This window comes from Phytophthora infestans, genomic scaffold (genome assembly GCF_000142945.1).
Source record: "Phytophthora infestans T30-4 supercont1.74 genomic scaffold, whole genome shotgun sequence".
NCBI lineage: Eukaryota > Oomycota > Peronosporomycetes > Peronosporales > Peronosporaceae > Phytophthora > Phytophthora infestans.
Window position 1 is genome coordinate 378684 of NW_003303685.1, and position 12091 is coordinate 390774.

The window sequence follows — 12091 nt, forward strand, 5'->3', positions numbered from 1 at the left end:
CTGCTCACCAAAAATGCGGCCAAAAGTCATCGAGTGAAGAGCAGGAAGAGTCCAGCCTCCGCCCAGAAGGAAGAGATAAAGCAAAAAAGGCACGACTACAACACACAGCACCAGTCTCAACTTCAACGCTGCTCCAACAACTACTCGATCACAACAGGGAGAAAAACGAGAAGATACTGGAAGAAATAAAACGCAAAAACGATTTGCGTGATGAAGAACTTGATTCTTCTTTTGTTTGAGCCTTGACGAAGTGAAGGAGCCGTCGCTTGTTCTGTTGGCTCCGCGCAGACCACAGCGAAAACAGCAGCTAAAAGATCATCGTCATCAGCGAGGAGAAACTCTTCGTCACTGCCCTCCATTGCCGATAGAATAGCCTCCAGACGACTGGAGTTGGTGAAAAATCCTTATTTCTATGATCGCAGCGAATAGCAACAGCCAATCAGATTCGACAGATTGCAATACGGATAGCAACTACGAGTGGAGATAGCCTAACACTACAAAAATAAAGAAGGTCCACATTAATTTTGTTTTGGTACTGGGACTGGTTTTGGGAAAGGTACTGATTCCGGGATTTGAGCTCACATATGGTACTGGTTTTGGGAAAAGCTCGAGACATAAAATCATGTCGGCAGTTGGCAATTTGCGTTTGCCCATCATGTTGAAATGAAGATGCATTTACGTCACACCCCGGAGTTTAAGGTGTCTGTTGCAGGACTTCCCCTGCCTGTGGGCGTGGCAGAGCTGCTACAGCGACGAACCATATCCAAACTAAGGTCAGCCGCTGCAAGACAACTCTTTTTAAAAGAGCGCTTATTAATACATGTATCATTCATTGAATAAATGAAATTCACGTTAAATTTCAACGATGGTTGTCGCTGGTAAACATTTGCCAGCTGCGAATCGTCTCCTCCTCCAGAATGCCCAGCTGAGCTGAGATGGTTTACAGGCTGGAATCCAGCCGCGGAAAGCAGATCGACTGTAGATCAAGCAAGATGTAGACCCACGATTTCGCCGTCGTGAACTCGAGCGCATGCAATGACGAGCTCTCGGTGTTGTACCGCCTAAAAGCTCATGTGGTGCGTCACTATTGGCTGAAAAAAGAACCTGTTTTAATCTAATATATTTTCCGCACAGGTCTATCTATAGCTGTGATCGCTACGCCGAGATGAACGGGAGCACCGAGCCCGCAGCCTACTTTCGTTGCCGTTACCGGTGTATTCTTGTTCTCTGCTCGCTGGGGACGGTCCAAGTGCTGCCTGTTGTTGCGTGCTTGGTGTCGCGCGACGCGCTGTGGGGTTGCAGAGCGCAACCCCACGACGTGCTGCCATTGGCCGAAACTCACGCATCTTTTTCTAAGTACGATAATCTTTGCAGCTGCGGGTGATTTCTGCCAAATTTCGCGTACGAAGTCGAGCTGACCCTCACTCTGCGCAGGACTAGATTTGACTATTCTTCGTTATCGATTCACCCCCTCGATTCCTCCTTTCACGCCGACCCGCACTCCCTTTAGCTACGCCAGAATCCGATTTCCAAGCTCAAGCTCAAGCGTCAGCTCTCTTCTTCTCTTCATTCCAACCATGGACCGTGACTCCCTAGTGTTCCTCGCCAAGCTGGCCGAGCAGGCCGAGCGATACGATGAGATGGTCGACCACATGAAGGCCGTCGCCAACAACCACAACGTGGAGCTCACGGTGGAGGAGCGCAACCTTCTTTCGGTCGCCTACAAGAACGTGATTGGCTCGCGTCGCGCCTCGTGGCGTGTGATCTCGTCCATCGAGAACAAGGGCGACTCGGAGCGCAGCGAGCACATCAAGGCCTACCGTCAGAAGATCGAGGGCGAACTCGTGGACATTTGTAACGACATCCTGACGATCATCGAGAACAACTTGATCCCCAACTCGTCCAGCGAGGAGGGCAAAGTGTTCTACTACAAGATGAAGGGCGACTACCACCGCTACCTGGCCGAGTTCCAGGTGGACGATGAGCGCAAGGAGTCGTCGGACAAGGCTCTGGAGAGCTACAAGCAGGCCTCGACCATCGCCATGGCGGAGCTGCCACCCACACACCCCATTCGTCTGGGTCTGGCCCTCAACTTCTCTGTCTTCTACTACGAGATCCTGAACTCGCCTGACCGCGCCTGCAACCTGGCCAAGCAGGCCTTTGACGACGCTATCGCGGAGCTGGACACCCTTTCGGAGGAGAGCTACAAGGACAGCACGCTGATCATGCAGCTGCTGCGTGACAACCTGACCCTCTGGACGTCTGACCAGGAGCCTGACAATGCTGACGCCAACCAGGGCGACATGAACGTCCAGGACGTGGAGTAAGTTCTCCCGTCTTAGGCGAGCTAGCAAAGCTGGTGTCTGTGTGGTGAAGGGGAAGGTCGAAGGAGATGCAGACGTGGCGGAGGATGCAGGGGAATGAGAGGCCGCAGCTCTTATGTTGGCCTCCTCCTCTCGCGCCTCGACCAACGCCACGCATGCCAGCCGTTCCACCTTGCCGCGGACTCAGCCGTCCAGTACTTAATATTGGTAGATAGAACTCACGAAAAATCGCATCGAACTGTCTTCCCTGTTCCTTAAGTTAGTTTGATTTGAGGCGAGCCGCGCGAGTTTTGGGCCGTGCATAGAAAACTGAAGATGTTTTGAATCGTCAAGGGAAAACCAACGTAAGATCTCGATCCTTTTTGCGTGTCTCAAAGTGTAGGTTTGTGGACCACGTAGATTATTTTATAGCTACTACGCTGTTGATTTACGGATTTAGAAGAGTATTACTAGTAGTATTATTTATACATGTAAGAGTACTACGTTTACAACGTTGATTGTTTAAAACACACCTCGTGAGGTACGAATAGTCTTCACTAACGGAAATGGTCAATTAACCCCTTAGTTCCCGGCCTCAAATATGAGGGTATATTTTGACCTCGTCCCATATACAGATATATAGGAATTTGTATGGGTTTTCAATTAAGTCCGGATATCTTGGCGCGGGTTCGGGGTGGTAACAACGACATGCCAGTGTGTATAGTACGGATTCTCCAACATAAAGGAGGGTTTATGTAGTACATTGAGACGATCATATGCAACTATACTGTATAAATAAACATAAGATACGTACTGTTTATTGATTAGCCTATCTTTGTGTTGTTGCATACGTCCAGCAGCGGTGAGTTCATTTATTATAGCCAATAACAAGAAAGATCAAGTGCCGTATCAATTGATTGCTCCTTGCATAGACATGTACGACCTCACGTAGACGGCGCAACCACTACGCCTCCTCCTCCACCGCTTCATCATCTTCTTCGCTCGACTCCCCAGCACCAGCACCAGCACTTGCTCCGCTCTCGCCTACCTGCTGTCTGCGTCTCCGCTTCTTGCCTGGCCGCGACGCTGGCGGTCGTTCACGTGTCCTGTGCTCTTGCAGTAGGTCGCGCGGAATGTCGTTGCCGTTGTTCCAATCAGCATGCCAAATGCTGAAGCACGTACTGACCCTGCCTTCACGCGGAACGTTGCATAGGTATTTACCAAATCAAAACGAGTTAGCCAAAGATTACGGTAAGGGTACCAAGCGAGCTACGCACCGTTTGTTTCCGTTCGAGCACTCCGGGCAGAAGTATTTCGTAAGCTTGCGAGGCTTGACCTTGTAGATGGCACAGACTTTGCATGATCGGTGGCGTCGCTTCACACCCTGCTCGCAATCGACAGTATCTGGGTTTTTTTCTAAACAATGTCCGTCGATAGCTGACGATGCGCTTCCTTGTAGCTGTGTTGAATCTGCTCTTGCCGGCGAGAGGGCAGTTCTATCTTGCGCAGATGTCGCTTGCTGTTCCAACCCACCATAAATTAGTTGTAATGTTGGAAGACTGCTGAAGCATGAGGTTATGTCGACTGGTCAACATTTGACTTACGTCAATCTCGTCAAACGCTTCGATTGAATCTACTGCCAGTAGCAGCTCCATCAATTCCTCAAAAAACGAGAAGTGTTTTGGCGGGCGCCTGTTGTTTACCTTTCGATAGTGTCGATGAACGATAAACGCGTTCACGAGCGCCATATCCAGAAGCTTCTGAAACAGAGTCTTGTAGTACTTGCGTGTTTTGTAGCAAAGTTGCACGCTGTAACATTGCAACCGGAGTTGATCATGGACGTTGACTCCACTCATCCAGCGGTGGTAGTCGCGAACAAGCTCTGGAGCCGGCACCGGCGTCATTTCACCGTGGATGCGTCTCACTAGAATACAAATACAATTAGTGCTAACAACCAAATAGGAACCCAATGCATGTAGTACGTACTCACGGTGCCGGTTTGGCGGCTCTTCCCACTTGGGAGCAGGTGCACCGGGTTACGGTCCATCCACATGGCAGCAGTTAGTTGCGGAAACATCTTGTTTTGAGCCAGCCTGATGGTACCTTGCGGAGGCACCAGTACCTCGCGCCTGTTCACCTTTTTTTTTTCTTCGTAGTGATCACGCCAGCATCGTAACCTGATCTATCCGTCTGTATCGTCCCCGTTAGATACATCCGATAATGAAGCAGCTCCTTGACCGACGTGAAGCACCGGTCGGTGACGACTAACCTCCATGGAGACGTCGGTGACGGAGATAAGAGAGCTTTCATGTTTCGAAGTACAGCCGCTTCTCCAGAGTTGTTATCCTTTGGAACAGGAGTACGTAGATGTGGCTTCGCCCCGCAATAAATCTCAATTCTAGCAGGCAAACACATCAACAGAGACGAGTATGTTAATATCATGTTATATCAACAGATGGCGCAGAATTCTTATATTGGACAAGTCAACATAAGTACTTGGGCCAAAAAAAAGGCAAGCCGAAGCTTGCCTCACAGTTACCTCATGCAGCACGCGGTCTTGGCATACGCAGCAACAAACACCTTCGTCCCCCACTTGTGGGGCTTGTCCTTGTTGAAGATCCTCATGGGATTGTATCGCGAGCGCAAAGGCAGTGTTGCTTCATCGAAGCTGATGACTGGGGGAGCTCTGTATCCACGAGCGAATGTTCGCTGTAGCACGTTGAGCACCGGTCGAATCTTCCACGCTCGGTCCGTACGGGCTTGTGGCGACTTGTTGCTCGAAAAGTGTAGATATCCCACGATATGAAAAAAAAACGATTCTTTCCCATCACGAGACTGAAGCGGTTTGACGGCAGAACTCCAACTTTCCTCGTTGACCAATGCGCTGCAATGCCTTTCCGGATGGGGACCAACATACGTGCAATCAGCAACGCCATAACTTGAAGGACTTCGTAAGTTTGTATTTCATCAACTGCTGACAACCGCCGTTTGATCTCAGCAAGATCTTCTGCTTCGCCACCACTACGCTGTTGCTGTCTGCGAAAAGAAGAGCAATGCCAGCGGATCGTCCCCAACGCGTAGCACGCTGGCACTTGGTCCGTATGGCCCATCATACAACCCAGCATACGTTGGGTCAGGTCCGAATTTAGTCGCGTCTAGATACAACACATAAGGACAAAAACTATGTTAGCCTTTATGTTAGCTCAGAAACAAAATGAAAGGATTATGTTGGATTCGGTCAACATAACGTACCATACTCCCAGCCATCGGTACGCATTGCAGTGATCAGTGGTGCGTTCTTCGCTGCGGACAACCACGCCGTGTTTGGAAGCCCCTCGATGTCGTGGTCCGAATCTTCATCTGTCAGCTCTCCAATGTCCCAGTTACCGTCCCAACTATCGTCATCAGCATTCTCTTCGTCTTCAGGTTCCTCACGAAGCTCTGGGTCCTCATCGGAGTTGAGCCCGGTGCATTCGTCAGCTCCTTCGTCCATAAAGTTAGGGTCTGTGTCAATGACACACGCAGGTACTCTGTGCACAACGTCTGCTTCGTAAACACTATCGTCTTCGTCACCTTGCATTCTCTGTTCACCATAAATCACGTATGTTGGATATTATGTTAGACGTGTTGTCAGCCACAATCCTTCTAAGCTGGATAAACGAACAAAACGCACCGTGTCATCGTCGCCATCGCTGTCTTCTTGTAGGAGAGCGCGGCGATGCTCTCTTGTCGGCACTTGCGTACTACGCTTTCGTTTTTCAGCACTGGAATCAGTAGTAGATAACGTGATACCAGACTGTTGGGCAGGCAGCGCCGTCTCAACGCTCAAAACCATGATCGCGACGACTTCTGTCACCTCCGTCTCGTGGTCTGCCTCCACCTCCATCGCACCCGCTATCGCAGTTGTCTCTATCGTCTCCTTCGCTTCAGCAATCGTCTGGTTTCGCGAGCCCTCTTTTTCACCCGCCGTGTCTGCAACCTGAGCACTTGCTGAAGGAGTATACAGACCTTTATACGGCGCAACCTCCATATCTGCCGTTGTGCGCTTGGCAGCCTTCTTCTTTGTCGCCTTCTTTGCCTTCGTCTGCCCTGCTCCATCGCTGCCGCTCTTCTGCTCTGCCCGTCGAATGCGGCGCTCGTGACGCTCACTTAGCAGAGCCTCGCGACAGAGGCGCCTCTCTTGCTCGGTGAGGTGGTGACGCGGTGTCTTGGGTGTCGGCGCAACCATGTTGCTCTCGACCGTCGTTTTGAAGAGTGAGGAGGTTGGTGGCTGGTGGCCACTCGCTCGATAGTGGGTGTGTACCTCCCTTTTCTAACTCATTCAACCAAGCTAAACCTAAGCCTGTGCATGTGACCGTTTTACACTCATATCAATGACTTCATTTCACTATAGCGGGGAAAGGGGGATATGGACCGTTGCCCCATACAAAATTCAGGTATAAATTTTGCTTATGTTGGACCTCCAACATAAAATAAAAGGTGCAACAGAAGTGAATTAGGGTATACACCCCTTATGTTGGAAGATCCAACATAAAGGAACTAAGGGGTTAAGCGCCGTTTGCCAATTAAGTCCATTTTGGCCTGGCATGTATCGGTTTCGACTTTTACCTCTTCCTATTCGCTAATACGTCAGACCTGCATATTTTCATTCGAAAATTTGGCGGGAAAGCGCCAGTATTTTAGCGCCACAGCCATTCAATCCTCAGCTACCATGACGAAGCCCAAAGGACGTCGGAGCTATACGACGGAGCTAAAGAACGAAGTTGTTGCTCGAGTTCGAAGAGGCAAGATTGTTGCAGAAGTTTCTGCTTCTTCAGGCGCTCCTGAGAGAAGGATTCGCGAATGGAGCACGAAAGTCAAGCAAGGAAAGTCGCTTGAGTCGGCATGTCCAGGGAAAAAAACCTTCGCGTTTATATAACCGAACGCGATTCTTTTTTTTTCAGGAAATGGAGCATGATAATGAAAATATGCGGCAAACCGCCGGCACGGCCATTTTCATGGGTACGTTACTCGCAAAGCCATGTAGATCCGCTTCGTAGCTGACTGGATCAACTTTACTAGCACCAGAGATGCTGACAGGCGATAGTTTTCAAGGAAAACCTGTAGATATCTGTGCTTGCGGGGTCACATTGTAAGCGGAGCAGCATATATATGATTGGGTGGTTGGGTGACAGCTCGTGGGGTATCCTGTCGACCGGGCTGGAATTTTGAGGAAGGCAAAGGCGATTTCGCTACTCGTGTGTGGCAAGAGCGTTAGGGATGGATGGTACCGTCGTTTCCTGGAGCGTAATCCATCGTTAACGCCACGGATTGCTCAAGCGCTGTCGCTGAAGCGTAACTGCGTTGTGAAGGAAGATCTCACTACGTTGATCAATACCCTGGCGAAGCTGGTTATTGAGCACCGTCTGGATAGCTCTCGCGTATTTAATATGGACGAAACGGCTTTTCAAGCCCGGAAAAAGAGCAAAAAGGTGGTAGCTGTACGTGGTTCCTCCAATGTTTGGTGTACAGATCCATCCGTCAACTTTCATCTCTCTATAGGCGCGTGTGGAAGCGCTGCCGGCTTCGTCGTACCGCCCGCATTCATCCTGCCTGGCAAAACGGTCCAGTGGGATATTCTGGAGGCATGTGATGTTGCTGGGGCGTCTATTACAACGTCGCCGTCGGGATTTATCAACGCGTTTCTGTTCCAGAAATGGCTACAGCTTTTTGCCAGCTCCGTTCCTAGCAGCGTGCAGCGACCCATCCTGCTGGATCTAGACGGCGGCGCGTCTCACTATTCCGCCGATGTAATAGACGTAGCTACAAGTTTGGGTATTCTGCTGGTGCTGTTACCACCAAACGCTGCACATTTGCTGTAACCGTTAGATGTTGCCGTCTTCGCGTATAAATGAGGTCGTTGAAGAAGAAGACGAGGGATGTTATTCTGTCGACAAAGTGACAGCTATTAGGCTGGCTGGTATGGCATAAAAAAGCGCCCAAATTGGCCGAAACATTAAAGTTGGGTGCAAGACATGCGGAATATTTCCAGTGTCGCTGGTCAGTATGACCGAGCGCCTCCAAATCTACAACAAAAATGGCGCTACGCGCCATGTCCATTTGCATCCTGGCTGCAGGCTAAGCCGGTAGTAGAGGCTGAAGTTCTCATGCTGCCTTCGGCGCCAAAAAAGACGAGTAAACGCAAGCGAGTATCTGTGGGAGGACGATGGCTGTGAAGAGCTGCAAGAACTTACAATTAGCTAAAGCAATGCCAAAGCAAAGAGACAAAGGAAACGAACGGCAACTGAGATTGCAAACGCACAGGCCCACGAAGCTGTACTCTCAGTCGTTGTGTAAGGGAATAAAAAAGATGTTAGTTTGAGCTTGTAGATATTCTTAGAATCTGCAACACTTACCATTTTAGTGCTGAGAATTAACGGCAACGAGCGGACTCGAACCCGCGACAGCCCTGCTCACCAAGGGGCCCTCAATAAGCTGGCCGTCTTAACGGCTTGAGCTGTCAGCACTTAACATGAAACTGGGATCAGCTCAAATTTGGTCTTTCACCTATAGTAATATATATACTGTTTCATTTTATGGTAGATCACAAATATCAACCCTGAGAGTAGACCAACACCTTTGTTTGTCAAATGTTCGCGACTGGTTCATTTTAGTGAAATCAAGGTTAAAATCGGCGCTTAATTGGCAGGAGGTGCAAATTTATGGACATCACAACACCTTGTGCTTTGAACGCGTTTTCATTCGCTAGTAGATGCAAATATCTCAAAACATCGAGGAGGGAATGGGCTTTCTGAAACTGTTTGCATTTTACCCCTTTTCAAAGTGGTTGCTGAGGAATGATCAGAAATATGCACAGCTTGTGACACGGCGCTTAATTGGCTAACTCCCTTACCTAATATGCTAACCAAGCTTAATTTATTAAGGCTCTCCCTGCGCTCACCAACCTTTGGGTAGAAAACAGCCAGTTGCTTCAAGAAATCCGGCCCAGAGCAGTACCGGTATCTGCGGTATTTCTGAAAAAATCTCTACGAGCTTGGAGATGTACTTACACTCACTGCACTAAGTCGATTACACTGATATACCCCACAACGTTTTGCTACCTCTAGCACTACGATGTTAACAATACTTACTAGTAGCGTTTGAAGCGAGATATGAGTGCATCCACACAGCTTCACTCCCTTTATATTATATGGTGCAATTGATTTACTTAGTTAGGCGTGTTAACTAGTAGCAATGTCTATAAAGACCGACTGGAACATGTTGTACCTGCATTTATCCAGGCCCACCGTGGAATTGTGATCAGGGGCAAGCCTGTAATATCTTCGCTCTGCTTGGTGTTCGTTGCGACCTTAAGAAACGTCTCGAACCACTTGACAACCAATACGCCGCAATTATGCCCGTCATCTTGGTACCATGCAGATGAGCGTCGAATGGTCAGCGGTTCAGTTTTTTCAATCAGCGGCACCAATTTTCTCAGTACAACTGCTTCAGCTACGTCAAGATAGTCGTTTCTGTGTTTTGGGTTGTAAATCCATATGAACTTGCTGCCAAAGTTGATAATTGCCCCACACCAGTGCTTAATATCTACATCAATATAGATAGGGACCCCGATAGCGCGGGTAGCTGCTACTTTGCTCATCACACACAGCTTCGTGTCAATCATTCGTGCTCGGTCAGCAACAATTTTAAAGCCGAGAAATACAGAATCCACCACGTGCACGTCTGAAATTCTTCCATCTCGGACACGAATTCAAACGTCTACCATTTTTAAAGCTGCCAAGAAAACGAATCCATCACAGAGCTACATCTCTCCGGCAAATTTTGTCAAGTCATCAAACTGTACGATAGTTTCCCCGACCTTCGATTTAAATGCCGAGTACATATTCATGGTGGACACACGACTTATGATTGTACGGCGAGTTTCTTTGTCGGGTTTTGACTCAATTCATTTCATCAGCTTTTGGGCCGCCGAAATTTTCTTCTTTAGACAATGCCATTCGTACATGGTGTCGATATCGGCAAGAGAGAACGTTCCAACATCTAAGATTGCTACGATGCTGTCGTCATCTGGAGGCATACGTCCAGACTTTGACTGCTCGCGAGCGATAGCGTTCCTTCCGGCTGATTGTGATTTGTGCACGAGAGCTTCTGGAAGATCAAACCGGATACTTGATTCGACTTTTTTCGTCGTCCCTGGCGTAACTACGATCCTTTGGGCCGCTTGAAGATGCATTATTCGTGCTGTAGCCGAATTGCACTGAACACAGGTCCAACTTGCTTTAACGACAGGTTCTTTTGGCTTACACACCTCCGTAAATCAGATAGAGTAATATCGCCGAGAGTGTTGACCTGCTGGTCTTCGTCTCTTCAAATTCCTCGTCACTTCGCCTTCTTTGCTGATTTCTTTTCCCGTGGACGTCCAGACGACTTACTTGCAGTATTCAGCACAAAGTTGACTATTTCTTCATCGGAACCGCTCTCAAGATAGTCAAGGTTTAGTGTTCTCCTTGCTCGAACCGAAGGCGACGCAGGTATAGGAATCGGTGACGAAGTCAGATCAAGCGTAGCAGCCGTTTCACCGCCATGCTCTGAACTGGTCGCTAGTTCCCCAGTGTTGGTGATATTTTCAACAATGCTTGTGACTGGTTCACCAATATGTTTGCCTTGTTCACACCTATTTTCATCCGGATCCCCAACACTTGTGACACACTTACCAACGTTTGTGACACACTCACCATCAGCATCTGCACTAGCGGCGTGTTCGACATCAGTGCCGGCATGACGCACTGGTGGCTTGTCGTTATGACGAGCAAGTCTCTCCAACTCCGTAAGATAGTCGAGCCAAACACGAACATTTTGAGATCCTTTGTCGGTCACGACCTCTGCGATCTTCTGGCACACGGACAACACCGACCGATATTTCTCATTATGACCGAGGACACAAGGAGGAACAGCTTCAAAGTCGTGGACGTAAAACTTCTGTAAACAGCTTTATCCTTAAAACAGTACACGTTCGCTTACCTTGCACCATTGTCTTCACCATGCCTCGCGTTCCAGGGGACGTAATTTTGCGAGCCTCAGCGTAGGAGTAGTAGACGTCCCGTCCGACATCATGGTTGTGCGTCGCAATATGGGATGTAACCCGAGCCTTATACTCGTGCTCCTTGACGTGGACAAGCATTTCATTCAGCTTTGCCGGGCACTCGATGGAGCGGATGTTGTGGTTGGTTCTTGACCCCTTTCCGCTGGGCTTAAACCCCACCCGTGCGTACAGATAAGCGTCTTCGTATAGAACTTGTGATTCTCGTTAAAAAGAAATGCTGTTTCCCCCTGTCGACTTGACGAAAGCTGACGCTGTTTGTTGCGGTTAGCTACGGAGTTAGTAGAGCGAACATTGTATAGCTGATACGTCTCGTCCTAGTACCTTTTGTAGAGAATGTATATTAGCGCAAGAAAACCACAAGTATAGATCCAAGAACACGTACCTCTTAAGCTCTTCATGAAACACGTCCCAAGACGAAACCTCCCCGCTGAACTGGCTGAAAGAGACAGTGGTGCCTTCGCTATCCTCACTGTCACTGGCATGGGCACGCTTCTATCCCTTCTGCGTGGACATCGCTCCCCGAGGGAGCTGCTTGCTCAGCGGAGAAGGCTGGGACGGAGGGGGGGGGGTTAAGTGGATGGCTGGAGTGGCAAAAATCTCTAAAACTAAAAAAAAGACAACTGTCCAGCGGTATCTCGGTAGCCCTAACTTGACTTTTCTCGCAGCAAAAACACTGGTGAACGTA

The 12091-nt window shown here is 49.0% G+C and overlaps 1 protein-coding gene across 1 annotated transcript; it reads left to right on the forward strand.

Annotated features, from left to right (window-relative positions):
* Positions 1 to 1488: 1488 nt before the first annotated feature.
* PITG_19017 (14-3-3 protein epsilon) lies at positions 1489 to 2582 on the forward strand (the record flags this gene model as incomplete). The annotated part of the gene is made up of 1 exon (XM_002997461.1): positions 1489 to 2582. One exon carries the CDS (start codon positions 1578 to 1580, stop codon positions 2325 to 2327), a length of 750 nt encoding a protein of 249 aa, XP_002997507.1.
* Positions 2583 to 12091: the final 9509 nt, after the last annotated feature.